A 17,885-nucleotide genomic window follows, 5' to 3' on the forward strand; every position below is an offset into this window, starting at 1 on the left:
TCCTCCTAAAAAAGCCGTATCATTTTTGCAATCATACAATATCTACCTATTATAAAATGATAAGTAGCTTATTACGATTTCTCCCACTTCATGGTTTATATCTATAAAGATACAGACATAGTACAATATCATTCAGTTATCATCCAGACTGCACAACAGAATAAAATGGTGCTGTCCATGACTCGTTGGGTCGGCAAAGTGGCTGTGGTCACCGGGGCTAGTTCTGGTATCGGAGCTGTTACTGCAGAGGCATTGGTCGAGCATGGCCTTAAGGTAATTCAAAGTTTTCAGCTTCACAAGTAGATCTTCACAACAGGAAGAATTATGGTCAATTTTTTTTCGGTACTGTTTAAAATTGTTCATTTTGACATTATTCATACAGTTTTAAGTGTGGGTTAGTTATTTATCTGCTTTACACGTAATAGTTTGTTTGAAAAGTAAATATGTGTTCCAAGGTATGTTTTAATACCTAATTAGTACATATCGATAGTAATTATTGTTAACGCAGAGATTAATTTTTACTATAAATTACATTTTGTTCGATTCAATGTAGATTTATATTAGATTACCACTGCAACATCATTGAATAGCGTTTTAGACTGTGACGAAGACTGAGAGAAGAATATTGACGTTGTTCCTGTCAAATACAGGGTGATTCACCACTTATCCAAAAAAATTTGGGAATAGATGCGGCATGAGCAATGGAGTCAACATCAAAAAAAAAATTTTAAAAGTTGTTGTACATTCAACCACTACATAGCTGGACAACTGTAGTCTCTAGCGTCATTAGCAATACGCGTAGAGAGCCACGTAGCTTCAGCGACTCCGAATACTGAAATCGGATTTTGCAATCGTCGTTGCGATAACATTTACATGTTATCTGTGGTGTTTACAATAGTTTTTTAGTAGTTAGTGTCAAAAATGGGTAGTTAGTGTCAATAATGGTTTGCGTGTATAGCAATTCGGAGTTGATGGATATCGTTTTAGTTTATGGTGAAGCATAGTTCGTAGAAACTGAGTAAGACGGACCCAAATGTGTTTACACGTTGGTGGATAAAATATTGAACAATTGTTGTTGTAACATCGGGTATGTCAAATGATTTTATTATTTAAAAACACAATTTAATTTTATTAATAAATAAAAGCAAAAGCAGTTGAATTTGCCGATATAAAATAGGTGCGATAAAATTCTATTTACATATTTCTTTCCTTGCGAAAGTTTTTGTCCATTTTTATCACACCGCCATGCCGGTCGCATTGTGCGAGGTCAGGTTTTACAGTGGACCAGTTTCCAGTGCCGTGCAGAAGTGTATTTTTAAATCATTTTCGAACTGCTCTTTTTGATTTTTTATTTACAAAACTGTATTTGTAAGGGTCCCTTGTACATCCAGTTAAGTTCTGAATCACCCTGTATAATTTCTATCAAAGTTGAGAGCTGCTGTGTCATTGTGTGAAATTGATTCTACTCGTAGTCCAGAATTGTAAAAGCGAACTATATTGATAATTAGGTACTTAGATTCTAGTTCAGTCTAGAGGTGTTGAAGTGACGTCAGTTGTATTAACTAAATTGGTTGCTGGCCAATTACGAGAATGCCAAAGAAGATAACGATGTTAGAAAAGAGGACGATGATGTTTTACAGGAGCACGAAGAAGACGGTTATGATGCAATTGGAAATGGCAGTAGGTGAAAAATCAGTATAGACGAATTGTAGGGTTAAATTTCTGTTATAAAAAATAATATGTTAATAAATTTGATGTAAAAGTAAAACTGTTAAATGTTTAAAACTAATGCTTTTATTAAATGGTAAATTATATCTAGTGCCTTTGATGTCTACAGGCTGTTACAAATTCGCTTCTCACTACAGGGATCTCCGAAACGGTAAGAGATACGAAGTAGCTTAAATGGGGACAAAGTTGCATAATCAGGGGACCAACATTATGCCTCTAAAAAATCAAGTCTAACATGATTAGTTTTCGAAATATTTGAAAAAAAAAACGAAATTTTAGAAATCCGTTGTTGTTTCATTTCAGCCTTGTTTGAGGTGATATTGAAAAAAGAAGAACACTTTCTTGTGGTAAATTTTTGTCCTCAATCGGATGGCATAATCAATTTTTAACTTTTCGTCTTTCCAGGACCATCTTCAACTTGATTTTTTTAAATACAACCCTTGAAATTTTATTACATTTCTGCAAGCCTTCATGCCTCAGCCCGAACCAGATTCAAACGTTTTGTCCCGAAAAATTCATCTTCAATGTATTCGTTCCAAATTTATCTAAATTTTATATAACACAAATAATTAGGGGGATTTTACAGTGTCTAATGACACTTATAGTGTACGATAATTCGATAAACATAAAAACCTAAAAAAAATGGTATATTTGGAACGAATAGATCGAAAATGAATTTTTCGAGACAAAACGTCTGAATCTGGTTCGGGCTGAGACAGTACAGTATTGGGGGTAATCAAGGCTTGCTAAGAATGTAATAAAATTTCCAGGGTTGTATTTAAAAAAATGAACTTGATGATGGTCCTGGAGAGACCAAATGTTACATATAAAAATTGATTATGCCATTCCATAGAGGGAGAAAGTGTTATTCTTTTTTCAACATCAGATAAAACAAGGCTAAAATGAAACAAAAACGGATTTCCAACGTTTTGATTGGTTTCAAATATTTCGAAAATTAATCACGTTAACCTTGATTTTTTAGAGGCATAATGTTGGCTCTTGACTACGCAACTTTGCTCCCATTTGCGAATTTGTAACAGTCTGTATATAAATTGTTGATTTTTATCACCTGTTTACCCTAAAAGACGACGATCATACTCCATTAACACATGTGAGATAACTGATGATATCTACCACAATTATTAATTAATCGAGATTATTGAGATAAAAAAACTTAGTGTTATTTAATTCTCGACTATTCAAAGATTGATGTTTAGAATAAGACGCTATCTTAAAAAAACATTGTTATACCTAGATGAAACATTTCTCAATAGGTCGCAGGTCTGGCACGAAGGAAGGATCGTCTGGATGCGTTAGCCCAGAAGCTTTCCAACAAGAAAGGTAAATTCTACCCCGTTAAAACTGATATAAGTAAAGAGGAAGACATTTTGAAAGCCTTCAAATGGATCAAGGAGAACCTAGGACCGGTACACATTCTGATCAACAACGCTGGCACCTTGGGAAAAACTAATTTAATGAATGGAGATACCGAGATTTGGAAGAATACCCTTAACGTCAACGTTCTCGGTTTGTCTATAGCCACCAGAGAAGCCATAAGGGACATGAGGGCAAACAATGTAGATGGGCACATAATCCACATCAACAGCGGTGCGGGACATCAGGTGCCTAACATACCTAACATAAATATGTACCCTGCTAGCAAATTTGCGGTTAGGGCATTGGCAGAGACTTTAAGATTGGAGCTGCTTAATAAGAAATCAAAAATTAAAATCACGGTAAGTGGGATAGTAACCATTAAAATAGGGCCATTCAGTAGAATTTTTTTGCATATTCCAAAAGTTTACCTTTTAATTAGTTAGTATGCCAAAAATCAATTTTTTGTTTCAACGAGAAATGTGTGAAATAAATTAATGAAAACAGTGCGCGGAAAAACGTTGAGCAACCATTGCCTGACGTCATAATACCGGTACGGGCGACTGGCAGAGCATTCAGCTCGCACTCGCGCTCGCTCTCATCCCATTCTGTGTTAATACCACAGAGTCTATGTTAATACATAGGGTGTGTGGTTCGCTTGGCAGTTTCGTTAATCATTGTTTATATGTCTAAATGGGTCGAAACCGAGGATTGTACAAATATTGTATAGTTCCAGGCTGCAAAAGTACCTCAGGATCGACTCCGAATAAAATATTTATTTCATTACCGAAAAAAGAAAAGTTTGTGTTCCCCAACCACGGTATGCCACTCAAAACCACCTTCGTTTTTCTTTGGTTCCACGTCTAGGGGTTGTAAAATATTATTATTTGAACATTTAGAATACAATTTTCAACTTTATGCCGGAAAAAAATTCTACCCCATCTAAATGTTCGTGTTCACAAAAAAATCGAAATACGTCGGTGAGAGGGACCTATAAGCAGTTAAGAATCACTCTAGTTTTTCTTTGGTTGCCCGTCTAGGGGGTTGTAAATATTATTATTTGAACATTTAGAGCAGAATTTTAAAATTTATGCCGAAAAAAAAAATTTCTACCCCATCTAAACGTATCCGTTCACAAAAATTTCGAAATACGTCGGCGAGAGGGACCTATAAGCAACTCAGAACCACCCTTGTTTTTCTTTGGTTGTCCGTCTAGGGGGTTGTAAATATTATTATTTGAACATTTAGAGCAGAATTTTAAAATTTATGCCGAAAAAAAAATAAAATTTCTACCCCATCTAAACATCTGTTCACAAAAATTTCGAAATACGTCGGACGGCGAGATGGACCTATAAGCAACTCAGAATCACCCTTGTTTTGCTTTGGTTGCCCGTCTAGGGGATTATAAATATTATTATTTAAACATTTAGAGCAGAATTTTCAAATTTATTCCAAAAAAAAAATTTCTACCCCACCTAAACGTTCCCGCCCACAAAAATTTCGAAATACTTCGGCTAGAGGGACCTATAAGCAATTTATTTAAATAATAATATTTTACAACCCCCTAGACGGGCAACCAAAGAAAAACGAGGGTGGTTCTGAGTTGCTTCAAATACTAGTCAAAGAACTACTGGCACATACACGTCGTCGCATACATCCACAAGTACCGAGTCCGACTGCTCGCGACTTGATCGCCGAGTGGCCGGTATCGTGACGTCATTACCTGTTCTCCCGCAGTGTTGACCTTTTTAAGGGTCTTACAAATTCAAAATTAAATATATCATTTATTATTAATCCTATTGACCTAATTTTTTTAAGATGTATTGAGGTGGTTAAATACTATCAGAAAATGAAAGAAATAGTTTAAAGTTATATATCACTGAATGGGCCTATTGTTCTACAGATGTTGTTCTTTTTTAAGTGAGTAGTTGTTTGTTTGTATAAAAAATTCAGGATGATATTTTAATATTATTAAACAACCATTACCACAACAAACATGATGAGAAAGTTACTTTAGAGAGTGAATTATTAAACATATACCAGAACTCAGTGGCGACTCGTGACATTGTGCATAGGTGATTTTACTAAGTGGTCAGTTTTTGGAGGGAAGGGGTGGATTTGGGGCTTTGTGCCCCAATTGAGACTTTTGATCTACATGTTAAGAACTATCAACCTGCGAAGTTTCAAAAAAATTGGACGAAACCCACTTCCCATAAGAAAAGTGCGAGGTCCTTTTCACGTCATTTTTTATTATGTAAATCCTCGCCAATACCCCCATATAACCGCAAATTAAAAAAATATATTATTAACAAAACTTAAAAAATTGTATTTACAATAAAATTAAGAAACAGAAAAAAAACAAAATTATATATTTAAGAATATTAAAAAATATATTTACATATAAAACAACGCCGCCAGCCTTTCGTTGGCCTCTAATTTTAACAAAATATTTTAAAAACATAGTGAATATTTTTATAAAACAGGTTTATTCGTCCGTCTTTCGAATTTGCAAATTTACTTATAATGTCTTCATAAAATTGATTATCGGCACCAAGACTTTGCAATAATTCTTTTTCTATCGTCATCACTGATAAGTTGTTTAAGAGCTCTTGTGTCATCGTATTTCTAAGTCTTAATGCGCTTAAGACGCAACAAGTTTCTTTCTACCGAGACACTTGTTGCAGGAATTGTTAAAACTGGGCAAAAACAATTTGTATATTTCCGAAAATACCATTTTAAATTCCTTGTATAATATTTCTATCGTTTTTTGAACTTCTAAATTACGAAATTGTTCGTCTCTGTATAGAATATTAAGTTCGTTTTTCAACCCATCTATTTCAAAAATGTTTAGATATATTTGTAATAAACATTCAAACGATTTTTCGGGAAATGTTGAGGAATCTATTAAAGCAAAAAATTTAAATCATGTAAATTCCCAAAACGAGTAGGTAGGGGAAATATATTTCGAAAATATTTCTAATTCGTCGCAACTTTTGCCCCGCTTACTTAGTAGTCCAGTAATATTTTTCGCATAATTAAAAATATTTTTAAATTTTTTTAAGTATCTATTAAATTACGTTAAATTTAGTCTTACTTTGTTTTGTTGTAAGGAAATTGTTTTTTATTTACTTTAAATTAATACCCGCCTTGTCCTTGTCCTTAAAGCCTTTGTGCTATCCCTCACACTGACATCAGACACTACCCGCGTACTATGCGACGCGTACATTAACCGCGAACTAACTGAAACACTAAAACTATAAGCTAGAGATGTGTTGCTATTTCACTGTCTGCTACTTTGGCGCTGTTCCGCAGTTGTCACTGGAGCTGACTGTTCCGCCGCGACAAAATAAGTGGTGATTTTTTGGAGCGTTTACTGCAATTTACTAGCGCCAGCGACACAGGCGTGCCGACCAGATTCCGAGCAAAGCAGATTCTCGCTCAGCCGTTGCGATATGCGCTTGAATTAGTCACAGTGTCACACACAAAGCATATAAACAGTCACATTTGATTTAAAGACATCGTATTTCAGCGACTAGAGCAATGCGTGTATTGCTGGTTGCTGGTCTACAAATATTTTAAAAGTTTTTGTTTACAAAATGACATCTTTTTCTAGAAAATATTTAGGTTAATATATCACACATTAGTATTCATTGGTAAAAAATATATATAAGAATATTGCACAAGTTAACAAGATTTTTTGTAGCAAATATAACTTATTATAAATATTTACTGTTTTCTGTGTGACAATAACTGAATGGTTGATAATCGTGTGTGAAGACTGAAGAGTCTCATTAAATTATTGTCAATTTTTGTTTTAGCATGAATACCAATTAATTTTGGACCATAAGGTAATTTACTTTGTTTAACGGTAATGGTTTTAGAAACTATATCACATTGAGAGGTAGCAGGTGAAGATGAGGTACTTGCCTTAAGGTGGCCATATTCCCGGCCGAGAAATAGTGAAATTTCTGGCGTTTTTAGGTACTGAAATCTTTAAAAGTAAAACGTGTAGAACAAAAGTAAGCACAAAAATGAAATCCTTGACGTTTTGTTTATTCATTGTTACCATTTAAATTTACTCAAATAAAATAATAACTAAAAAAAAAGCGTTTGTAAAACATGCGTTTGCTGTTATTCTAACCCCACATTTTAAGAATTATTTTCACGTACTTATAAATAAAAGTAAACAATTTTATATGTAGGACTAAGCAAGTAAATGTTATAAGAATATTTATATGTGGAATTATATATAAAAAAGTTAGTATTTTCGTAGATTTCAGTACCTAAAACCTTGATGGTTTGTTCGTTTTTTGCACCTGTTTAATCGTTTTACTGCGGCGTCTTTGAAAATACCCAGATGGCATGACATAACATTCCTATTATTTGATAAGCTTTAGATTATTCAGTTATTAAATGTTTGAAATTATTTGTCTTTGCGGAAAACACTATTTAAAGAATATGGGGCCCTTAACAACATGCGATCGTTCTTCATTTGTTTTTGTTGCACTCGCGGAAAAATTTCGAATATCTGTCACTGCACTCTGTAGGATTAGTCCAAGCATTCTGTCACGGATTAATGTTAAATTTGCAGAAATTATTACCTGGACAAAAAAAATATAACCGTATAGAAAATTAAATTTTAAATTGAGTTTCTTGTTCTTTAAACTCGATCCAATATGGCGAACATGGTTAAAAAAAATCGCAAAGTTGAAAAAAACGGTTTTTCTAAAATAACTAAAAAAATATAGGACGGATTGAAAAATTTTAAATGAGAAAGTTGTAGATTTTAAAAAGATCTATCGACTGATTTATTGAAAGTATCGATTGCTTTGTTACTTTTCGAGATATATCGAAAAAACCGTTAAAAATCTTCTATTTTCTCTTCATCTATAACTCGTTTACATTTACGTGCCCATAATTGCTATTTATTGCAAGCATAGCCCGCGGCAAGCCAAAGAAGTACATTTTTAAAAAATTTAAAAATATTAATTATTTTTCGAGATATATCGATTTTTTGAAAAAAAGGCGCTCTCGAAAATTGGCTAGATCTTCTCAGCGGATAGCCCTACAGTAACGATTTTCGGTTTATTTTCTTCGTAAAGAGTTATATTATCATGCTGTTAAAAAATGTTGACGATTTTATTAATTTTAAGGATCAAAAAATGACTTTGAATAAGTTGCACTTTTTTGGGTATGTTTTTTTCAAATTACTATTTCAATTTTTATTTTATGAAAATGACTTTTAAAGAAAGAAAACTAAACATTTACGGGTCTATTTTGCTTCTAAGGCGAAAATGCTATAATATTCGTGTTTAGCTACCCCAGATTAAGTACAAAAAAATAATAAAAATTGAAATAGTTATTTGAAAAAAACTTACCCAAGAAAAAGCGCAACATTTTCAGTCATTTTTTTATCCTTAAAGTTAATAAAATCGTCAACATTTTTTAACAGCATGATAATATAACTCTTTACGAAGAAAATAAACCGAAAATCGTTACTGTAGGGCTATCCGCTGAGAAGATCTAGCCAATTTTCCAGAGCGCCTTTTTTTCAAAAAATCGATATATCTCGAAAAATAATTAATATTTTTAAATTTTCCAAAAATGTACTTTTTTGGCATGCCGCGGGCTATGCTTGCAGTAAATAGCAAATATGGGCACGTAAATGTAAACGAGTTATAGAAGAAGAGAAAATAGAAGATTTTTAATGGTGTTTTCGATATATCTCGAAAAGTAACAAAGCAATCGATACTTTCAATAAATCAGTCGATAGATCTTTTTAAAACCTACAACTTTCTCATTTAAAATTTTTCAATCCGTCCTATATTTTTTTAGTTATTGTAGAAAAACCGTTTTTTTTCAAATTTGCGATTTTTTTTAACCATGTTCGCCATATTGGATCGAGTTTAAAGAACAAGAAACTCAATTTAAAATTTAATTTTCTATACCGTCATATTTTTTTTGTCCAGGTAATAATTTCTGTAAGCATTTCTCTATAATGCTTGGACTAGATATGATATCGTCGTTCTATCGCCTCTTACACACGGGCGCTGTTTTACCGATCGGTAGCCGACCGTCAGACTTGTCGGCAACGTTTTTGTGTGTAAACATGTATTTAACTATGTGTAATTTAAAATTTAGTCGGTTGTTTTGCCGATCGTTTTAACTGCCGATCAGCAAAATACCGTTCGTATGTAAGAGGCTTATGTGTTTTTTTTTAAATTGGTGGTTGAAGTTTTATAACTAATGTTTTGCTTGAATATATTACAACAAGCTTTATTTTCATTCGTTGGTAAAAAGAAATTCCACGGGCGCGAAAAATAAAGGAATATATCACGGTAGGAATATATGCGCGCGCTACCAGGAGCTGTTCCGAAAAATCGCAGCTATTTGTCACTGCTTTGTTGCCGGAGCAGTCGCAGGTGTCACTGCTCCGCAAAAAGCGCAGGTTAGCCCATCTTTATTATAAGCAGCTTTAAGCCGACCTCAGTTCCCTCCTAAATCACGTTATTTTAACCGCCTCACGTGGAGGGGGAACTGTAGCATATTGTGACGCGCCTACAAGCAAAGAATTTCTGGCCTCACTGTGGTGGGGACTAGTGGGGAGTAACAGTATCCAATACCCCGTCGATGGAAACGGCGAGCGACGAGATATTCAATATTCAAACATTTATTTTATACTGTTATTTTGATTTTTGATAAATGTAATAAGTAATTGGAAATTAGTTTGCCTAACCTTTTATTTAGTAGATTAGTAGGTATTAAAATATACGGTGTGAGAGCCAAATACGACGAGCCGCCACTGCCAGAATTATGTGCTTACATTTATTGTTTTGTTACAATTTGTACTATCAAACACTGTCATAACTTTATCTGAAAAATCGGCAAAATATCGCTTTAATTGTTATTCCTTCTGCCACAATATTATTACAATTTATTTTTTTCTTTTCACGCTTTAAATACTTTATCTGCTATGTCTCTACATCTTCGGAAAAGTCTGAGTATTAAACATCTTGTTGCAGAGAACCGACGGATACAAGGTTCTGTGTATTCATGTGCATTTGACCAATTAAAAAATATTGCAACAATTTGAGTCATTCTACTATGTGTTGCTCTCAGCATGGAGTATTTAACCACCTTCAACTCTCTAAATGAATCGGAAAAGTACGCCAGCATGTCATTTTCAGATCGCGAAATCGCATTTCTTTCATTGCAATAATCGATGCAACGTTTGTAAGCGAATGCGTATTTTCACTGGATTTATTTGACAAAAAGACATTGACGGCAATTGGATTATATAAGAACGGGAAAGAAGATCGCTCTTTAATTTTTGTTACTTGTATAATTTTATAATTATTTATAGAATATCAGCCCAGGACTGACGGATACCGAAACTGTATCCGCCGATGTGAAGGAGCATATTCGGAAAATTGGTGGGGATCAGATGATTGAGCCCGAAAATATTGCCGATGCAATTATCTATGCGTTGTCGACACCTCCACATGTTCAGGTAAGCAGATGTCCAATATTTTAATAAAATGTTATTTATTTCCCACATTATCAAACACATAATAATAATATGATTTATTGTGTTTGCTTTGAATTTTCTGGAAAAAAGTCTAACAGACTTCACCGCCACCGAATTATTTAAACTTTCAATGATCCGTTATTCAATATTCGATAGTGTCTGGTCTGTTCATACACGCTTCGCTTTAGACAACGCCACAAAAATCTAGTGGGATTAAGTCAGGTGAGCGTGGTGGTCATTCAAGCGGCTCTCTTCTGCCTATCCATATTTGGTAAAATTTCATTAAAGTAATTTGTTACATCGGGGCGAAAATGTGGAGGGGCACCATCTTGTTGGAACCAGACATCACCAGCAGACATATCGTGCTCATTAGGGTTAGGAAAAATTAATTCCAGAACTGTAATCATCTGAAATCGCAAAAAATCCAAATAAATGTCGCCTGTCAAATTGCCCTCAAAGAAACAAGGTCCCAGTGTGTTATTTCGTAGTATTCCAGCCGAAACATTCACTATTTCCGGGCGTTGTGTATGTTTTTCATGCATTCAATGCGAATTTTCTGGGCTCCAAAACCTAGTGTTTTGCCTGTTCACGGTTCCGTTTTAGCAAAAAGTTGTTTCGTCAGTGAAACTTATGTGATTTTTTAAGTTGGGTTGCCTTTTAAATAAATTTCTAATTCTGTCTGTGTCATCTGCCCATAGTTCTTGTAAGACGTTAACTTTGTAAGGATGCCACTTTTGTGTCCTCAGAGTTCTGTGAACTGAGGACATCGACAAGTTGAAGTTGGGTGAGATAGATCTAATGGATGAGTGAGGATTTTCGCTTACCGTTCTTCGCCTTCCTAATCCAGATGAATCTTATACACATCCGGTTTCCTCACACTTTTTGGATACTTTACTTATTGTAGCTCGATTAATTCTCTGGTCTGGATACTTATGGTGAAATGAGTCACATACCTCCTATTGACTACGGATTTTATCTCCGCATAATTAATATGTCAATTCTTTTTTTTTTCACTTAAACGGGTAACCATTTTTCAAAATAATTTAAATGAATTGGAACTAAAACGATTTACGTTATATCTAATGTACTCTGGTGAATTACATGTGTTTATCGATGCGTTATTTTTTGAGAAAAAAATTGCTTTAAAATAAGTAGAAAAAGATTAATAAAGAGTAGGTACGTTTTTTAAAGTACAGAAGAGACTATGATTGTTTGAAATAGCCATCAGTACCTACGACATAAAAGAAAATTTTTAACATTTTTCTGGCAACTATGACAAAAAAGTGAACCTTATATCGCTGAATTTGTCATTAGAAGGATTATCTATTTGTACTATAAAATATAGAGCGTCCTTTTAAAAAAAATTTCAGTAATGTTATAGGTCTGTCAAACATGCCTCAAAAAATAGAAAATATTGCAGAAACGTGACAATTTCTATTTACTAATTGACATGTTTCAGCGATTTTTTTAAACCTGACCTGGAAAAAAATATGAATTTTGTACCATCATTTTGGAACACAGTGTATATTTTCCTAGACATATTTTATAAAATTTAATAACACCCTGTATCTCGCAAATGAAGCATTTTCAGACCAAGGGGCTATTTTTCTTACAATCAGTTTAATAAACACTACTTGTGACAGAATTTTTACAGTTTTTGTCAACACCCTGAAGCAGTATTTTCATGACACTTAAACTGATGTCATTTCTTTTTCCAGATTCAAGAACTTGACGTGAGAGCGGTGGATGAATCTTTTCTGCATTAGATATTTATAATCATAATTTAATTTTAAAATATAATTAAATAAATGTCAATTTTGAATTATTTAAAAATATCATGTACTTACTTCCTTTTATAATATACAGGGTGTCCGGAAATACCGTTCGAATAATTCTAGGGGTGATTCTACATGTTAAACTATGAAGAAAAGTTCATATGAACATAGGTCCGCAAATGCGTCTAAGGTTGCTATGGCGATTCAAAGATTGCACCGGGATATAGGTTTTGTTTTATATCTCTGGAACCGTTTCAGATAGCCATCTGAATTTTGGCATATGAATTGCCTTTAATAGTAGGTACTTTTCAGTGTTTTTACTAAATTATTATTTTAATCAGGGGCGTACCGACAGGGGAGGCCTCGATTTAATTTGTTCACATTTTTATTAAACGTCATATTTTTGCAGTTTTCTTTAGAAATTCTGATTCCGCGGTATAAATGACATAAAAAAGGTATTCTTGTAGAAAACCTGTCAGGTATTGTTAAATAGTGATAAAAAAGAAACGGTAAATGGAAAACAGATTTATAATTAAAAAAAAAAAGGGGAACAATACAGAAACAAATAATACTAGTGACTTATTATTAAACCTGAATGTTACTTCTTTAGTTACAGCAAGTGTTGGAAGTGATGTCCATTCATTTCAATGCAACTGGCTAAACGATTTCTCATTGAACGTTTAACTCGTTGAAAAACACCTTGCATATTCCGTATTTCTTGGCAACAATGAATGACTCTTTGTTCCAGTTGTTGTACACTGTCAACAGGCACTGAATAAACTAAGTGTTTTAAATAACCCCATAGAAAATAGTCTAACGGATTAAGATCCGGCGAACGGGGAGGCCAAGCTACGGGTCCACCTCGTCCAATCCACCGATCTGGATAAGTCTGATTTAGATATTGTCGAACTAATAAACTGAAGTGGGCTGGAGCCCCATCGTGCATAAAAAATGTTTCTAATCTTAATCCATAAGGCAAATCTTCGAGCAAAACTGGTAAAGTGTTTTGTAGAAAATGTAAGTATGCGGGCCCATCTAAACGATGCGGCATAACATATGGTCCTAGTAACCTATTTCCTATAATACCTGCCCAAACATTAATGGAAAACTTATCTTGGAATCGAGCTTCGAAAATCGCGTGAGGATTTTCATCTGACCAAATATGATTGTTATGAAAATTTACCACTCCTTCACGCGTAAATCCTGCCTCGTCTGTAAACAAGACTTTATCGAGGAAATGACGGTCCTGATGGCATTTCATCTGCATCCACTGACAAAACTCCACTCTAGGCAAAAAATCCCGAGGTTTTAGCGCTTGAATTCTTTGCAAATGGTATGGATACAAAAGTTCCTCGTGTAAAATTTCCCATACAACACTTTTGGGAATATTCGTTTGTACTGAAATTCTTCTGGTGCTACTACCTGGATTAGCTTCAATCTGTTGTAGAACAATTTCCTCTGTCTGCGCCGTTCGGGTAGTACGGTTTCGTCCACAATCTCTCTTATTTGGCGTAAAATTACCAGTTTCTCTTAATCTCTGATGTAAACTGCTGAACAGTTTATCAGAAGGAAGCTGGCGATTTGGAAAAGTTTCTTGGTACAACCTCCGAGCTTCCAAAGCACAACCGTTTGCTTTGCCATACATGAAGTGCATGTCGGCCATTTCAGCAAAAGAGTATTCCGGCATTTTTTGAAAGACGAGAACAATGATTTTTTTCAATTACACTGTTATTAACACAATAATAATCGAATAAACTTTATTTTTAAACCTTATGTCAAATTCGTTTACCGTAACTACAGTAATTTGACCTTTTTCCATTTTCAACTTAGCACCGACATAAGCCTACTTTGATGTAGAAATTTTTATTATTGGGCGACCATGCATGCACTATTTTCTTTGGAGAGTATTTTCTCGAAAACGGCTAGCCTGACAGGTTTTCTACAAGAATACCTTTTTTATGTCATTTATACCGCGGAATCAGAATTTCTAAAGAAAACTGCAAAAATATGACGTTTAATAAAAATGTGAACAAATTAAATCGAGGCCTCCCCTGTCGGTACGCCCCTGATTAAAATAATAATTTAGTAAAAACACTGAAAAGTACCTACTATTAAAGGCAATTCATATGCCAAAATTCAGATGGCTATCTGAAACGGATCAAGAGACATAAAATAAAACCTATATCCCGGTGCAATCTTTGAATGCAACCTTATGACGCATTTGCGGACCTATGTTAATTTGAACTTTTCTTCATAGTTTAACATGTAGAATCACCCCTAGAATTATTCGAACGGTATTTCTGGACACCCTGTATTTTGAGTTACACTTTTATGAATAACAAAGTACACATTAAAAAAAAAACATGTATTGATAACAAATTTTAACATGCAGTACAGCATTATACTTTTAAGAATAAAAGTCTTTTTTTTCTTTCGTGGTCTGTGAAGAGTGCATAGATTTGAATTCAAAAGCTATTTTAATTTTTCAATTATTGTAGTTCAAGTATAATAATTATTGGCATATTTGTTTATTTTGAACTTTGGTACACTATAAATTAATAACATCTGTCGTTTTATTTGTTTACTTAATAACATTGCCTTTAAAACCCAAAAATATCAAGGTCAAGTTTATATTTATACTCACACAAGTTCATAAACGAATCATTTCGACGATGACCCGCAGTTGTTAACGTAATGAAGACCAAACACGCGACGTTTCCTATTCGAGTATTTCATTAATGGGTTACATAAGATTTGCACAAAGCGTCACAGTAGCAATCTTTGTAATGAAAGAAGATAGAGAGATATATTCGCATTATCCAGCCAAATACGTCTGTAGTATCTTTTTTTGAGGAGGTAATACAAAACAATTCAATATACAGGATGGGCCAATGGAAACTTTCCACCCTGATTTTTTTGGTTTAAAATAAAAATCTGCGAAAACGCTCGGACACGTCGACTTTTGATTTGAGGCGGAACTATTTTTCAGTTTTTTTCATCCCCGTTGCTTTAACCCTATAGCTGGGGAGAGAACAACCCCCCAAATTTGAAGAGGAGATAGGGGTCGTGCCATGCCTCTTTTTAAATGTCTCATCGAGTTTTTTATGACACTACAATTTCGCCTCATTATTTTTATCCGTAACGAAATGACAGCTTGTCAAAATAAAAATAAATAATAGTTATTTATGTATCTAGGGAATTATAAGGACCTTAATTACCGATGGCAAAGTTTGCGTCCCGAGGGCGTCCGGCCCGACAGCAATTGCCTGAGGTTATTAAGGCTCATTAATTCCCGTGGTACATAGATAATTTTATTTCTGACCGATTTCAATAAAATACTGTTTATTTTTAAAACGGAAAAAATGTACCAATTTATTACCTTCCCAGTATATTTGAATCAGGTACCATTGATTATAAGAGTTTTGTTGTTGCTAGGTTGTTGCTATGTTACGTGTTTATAAACAGAATTGTTACTTGTTTATAAACAGAACTTTGTTATCAAGCTGTGTTTGCGTTAAAAACGTGTTTTCTACCCCAAATATAATGGAGCAGATTTTGAAAAAAGCTGAAAAAGCAAGAGAATCATTAATTCCATCGAAAAGTGAAGCCGTATACCAAAAAGAATACAAGATATATCTGGAGTGGCTGACACGGAATAATGTTATGCCAAAAGATGCCACTGAAACTGTATTACTGGCATATTTTCAAGAATTGGTAAGGAATATTCTATGTTTTTCGGTAGATTTGGTAGTAATTTTGTTTATTCGTTGCAGTCAGAAACGTATAGTCCGAATTCTTTATGGACTAAATGGTCAATGCTAAAATCGAAGGTGAATATACATGAGAAACGAGATATCGCCAAGTTCAATGAACTAGAGGCTTTTTTGAAACGGAAGAGTAAGAGTTATAAGCCGAAAAAGTCTGCTGTTTTATCTCCTAATGATGTTCTCAGATTTCTAAAGAACGCTCCTAATGAAATTCATTTACTGCATAAGGTAATTTTTTTCTTATTTTCCTTTTTGTGTGTATTTATTTCCTTTTTTTTTTGTTTTAGGTTGTTTTGATTATGGGTTATTTTGGAGGATGCAGAAGTAAGGAACTTTTGAATATGAAGATATCGGATATAGAGGACCGGGATTCCGTTATGGTAGTGAACGTACCGGAAAGTAAAACTGGTGTATCGAAGAAATTTACAATTGTGGATGAAAAAGAGTTCTCTGCTTTGCCTTTATTAAGACTTTATATGTCTTTGCGTTCTAAAGGTATTGAACGATTTTTTTGCGCTTCCGACAAAATAAATGTACATCTCAGCCAATTGGAAAAAACATGTTTGGGAAAATTCCCAGCAAAATCGCAATGTATTTAGGATTGCCAAACCCATATTCCTATACGGGACATTGCCTTCGTCGCACTTCTGCTACTGCTCTAGCTAATGCAGGAGCAACTACGACTAACTTAAAAAGACACGGAGGTTGGAAAAGTTCCACGGTGGCGGAGGGGTATCTGGAGGATAGCATCGAATTGAGAAATAAAACGACGCGTATGTTGTCTACTTTGCCATTAGAAGAGGCAGGTACCTCGACTGTAGTGAACAGAAGCTCCAGCCATACAAAAGAAGAAATTGTTTCCAGTGGCGGTAGTAATTTTCAGGGAACATTTCAAAATTGTACATTTATTATTTGTAATGACGCAAATAAATAAAATATGGTTCAGTTTTCATTTCATAAATATATACACATATATGTATATTAGCACTTTTTATTTTATTTTTACTTGTGAAAGGTAGAGGGAATTATAGAATCTATAATGTCCCAAGGGAGTTATGACTCTCTTTATTGATAGCGTAACTATGACGATATAAGCTTATAATATCCCGGTCAGAAATAAAAATACTAATTTATAAAGAGGATGATTATGACAATATATTACAATTTGTGGAAGAAATGAGTGAACGGTGTATTGGCAATCCGAATTTCCTGTACAATATCTGCTTTTCCGTTGAATGCTCCTTTTTTCTACATGGGTTGATCAATCGACATAATTGTCGATACTAAAATAATAACTTGTCACAACATGAAGTGTTTTCTCAACAAGATGGGGCTCCAGTCCATTATGCAGCCCCCGTTCAGCAATTCCTCAACGAAAATTTTAGAGGTCATTAGATTGGCCGTAGGGGATATATTAGGTGGCCTGCAAGGTCCCCAGATCTTTCCTGTCTAGGCTTCTTTCTCTGGGGCCATTTGAAGTCTACAGTTTATAAATCACAGCCAGCTTCTCTTCAAGTTCTGCAAGAACGCATAACTGTAGAATGTCAAAGGATAACTGCCGATATGTTGCAGAATGTTAGAGAAGAGATAGATAATCGATTTTATTATTGCAAGGATGTTAATGACGGACATTTTGAACAGTTTGTTAGATAAAGTTCACGTGTAGACCTAATTAATAAATTAGTAAGTATTTTTATTTTGACAAGCTGTCAT

The 17,885-nt window shown here is 34.2% G+C and overlaps 1 protein-coding gene across 1 annotated transcript; it reads left to right on the forward strand.

Annotated features, from left to right (window-relative positions):
* The first annotated feature begins 129 nt into the window (after positions 1 to 129).
* On the forward strand, positions 130 to 12,465 carry LOC108914634 (farnesol dehydrogenase). Its single transcript, XM_018720482.1, has 4 exons — positions 130 to 273; positions 3,003 to 3,464; positions 10,466 to 10,612; positions 12,349 to 12,465. Exons 1-4 carry the CDS (start codon positions 166 to 168, stop codon positions 12,394 to 12,396), a joined length of 765 nt encoding a protein of 254 aa, XP_018575998.1. The 5' UTR covers positions 130 to 165; the 3' UTR covers positions 12,397 to 12,465.
* Positions 12,466 to 17,885: the final 5,420 nt, after the last annotated feature.

Source organism: Anoplophora glabripennis, unplaced genomic scaffold (genome assembly GCF_000390285.2).
Source record: "Anoplophora glabripennis isolate ALB-LARVAE unplaced genomic scaffold, Agla_2.0 scaffold1335, whole genome shotgun sequence".
NCBI classification, from domain to species: Eukaryota; Metazoa; Arthropoda; class Insecta; order Coleoptera; family Cerambycidae; genus Anoplophora; species Anoplophora glabripennis.

Bases quoted from the DNA above. Each gene is read 5' to 3' on its own strand.
- LOC108914634 (XM_018720482.1), top strand. From the start codon at position 166: ATGGTGCTGTCCATGACTCGTTGGGTCGGCAAAGTGGCTGTGGTCACC. The intron at 274-3,002 runs GTAATTCAAAGT...ATTTCTCAATAG, and splicing joins TGGTCGAGCATGGCCTTAAG to GTCGCAGGTCTGGCACGAAG. The intron at 10,613-12,348 runs GTAAGCAGATGT...TTCTTTTTCCAG, and splicing joins CGACACCTCCACATGTTCAG to ATTCAAGAACTTGACGTGAG.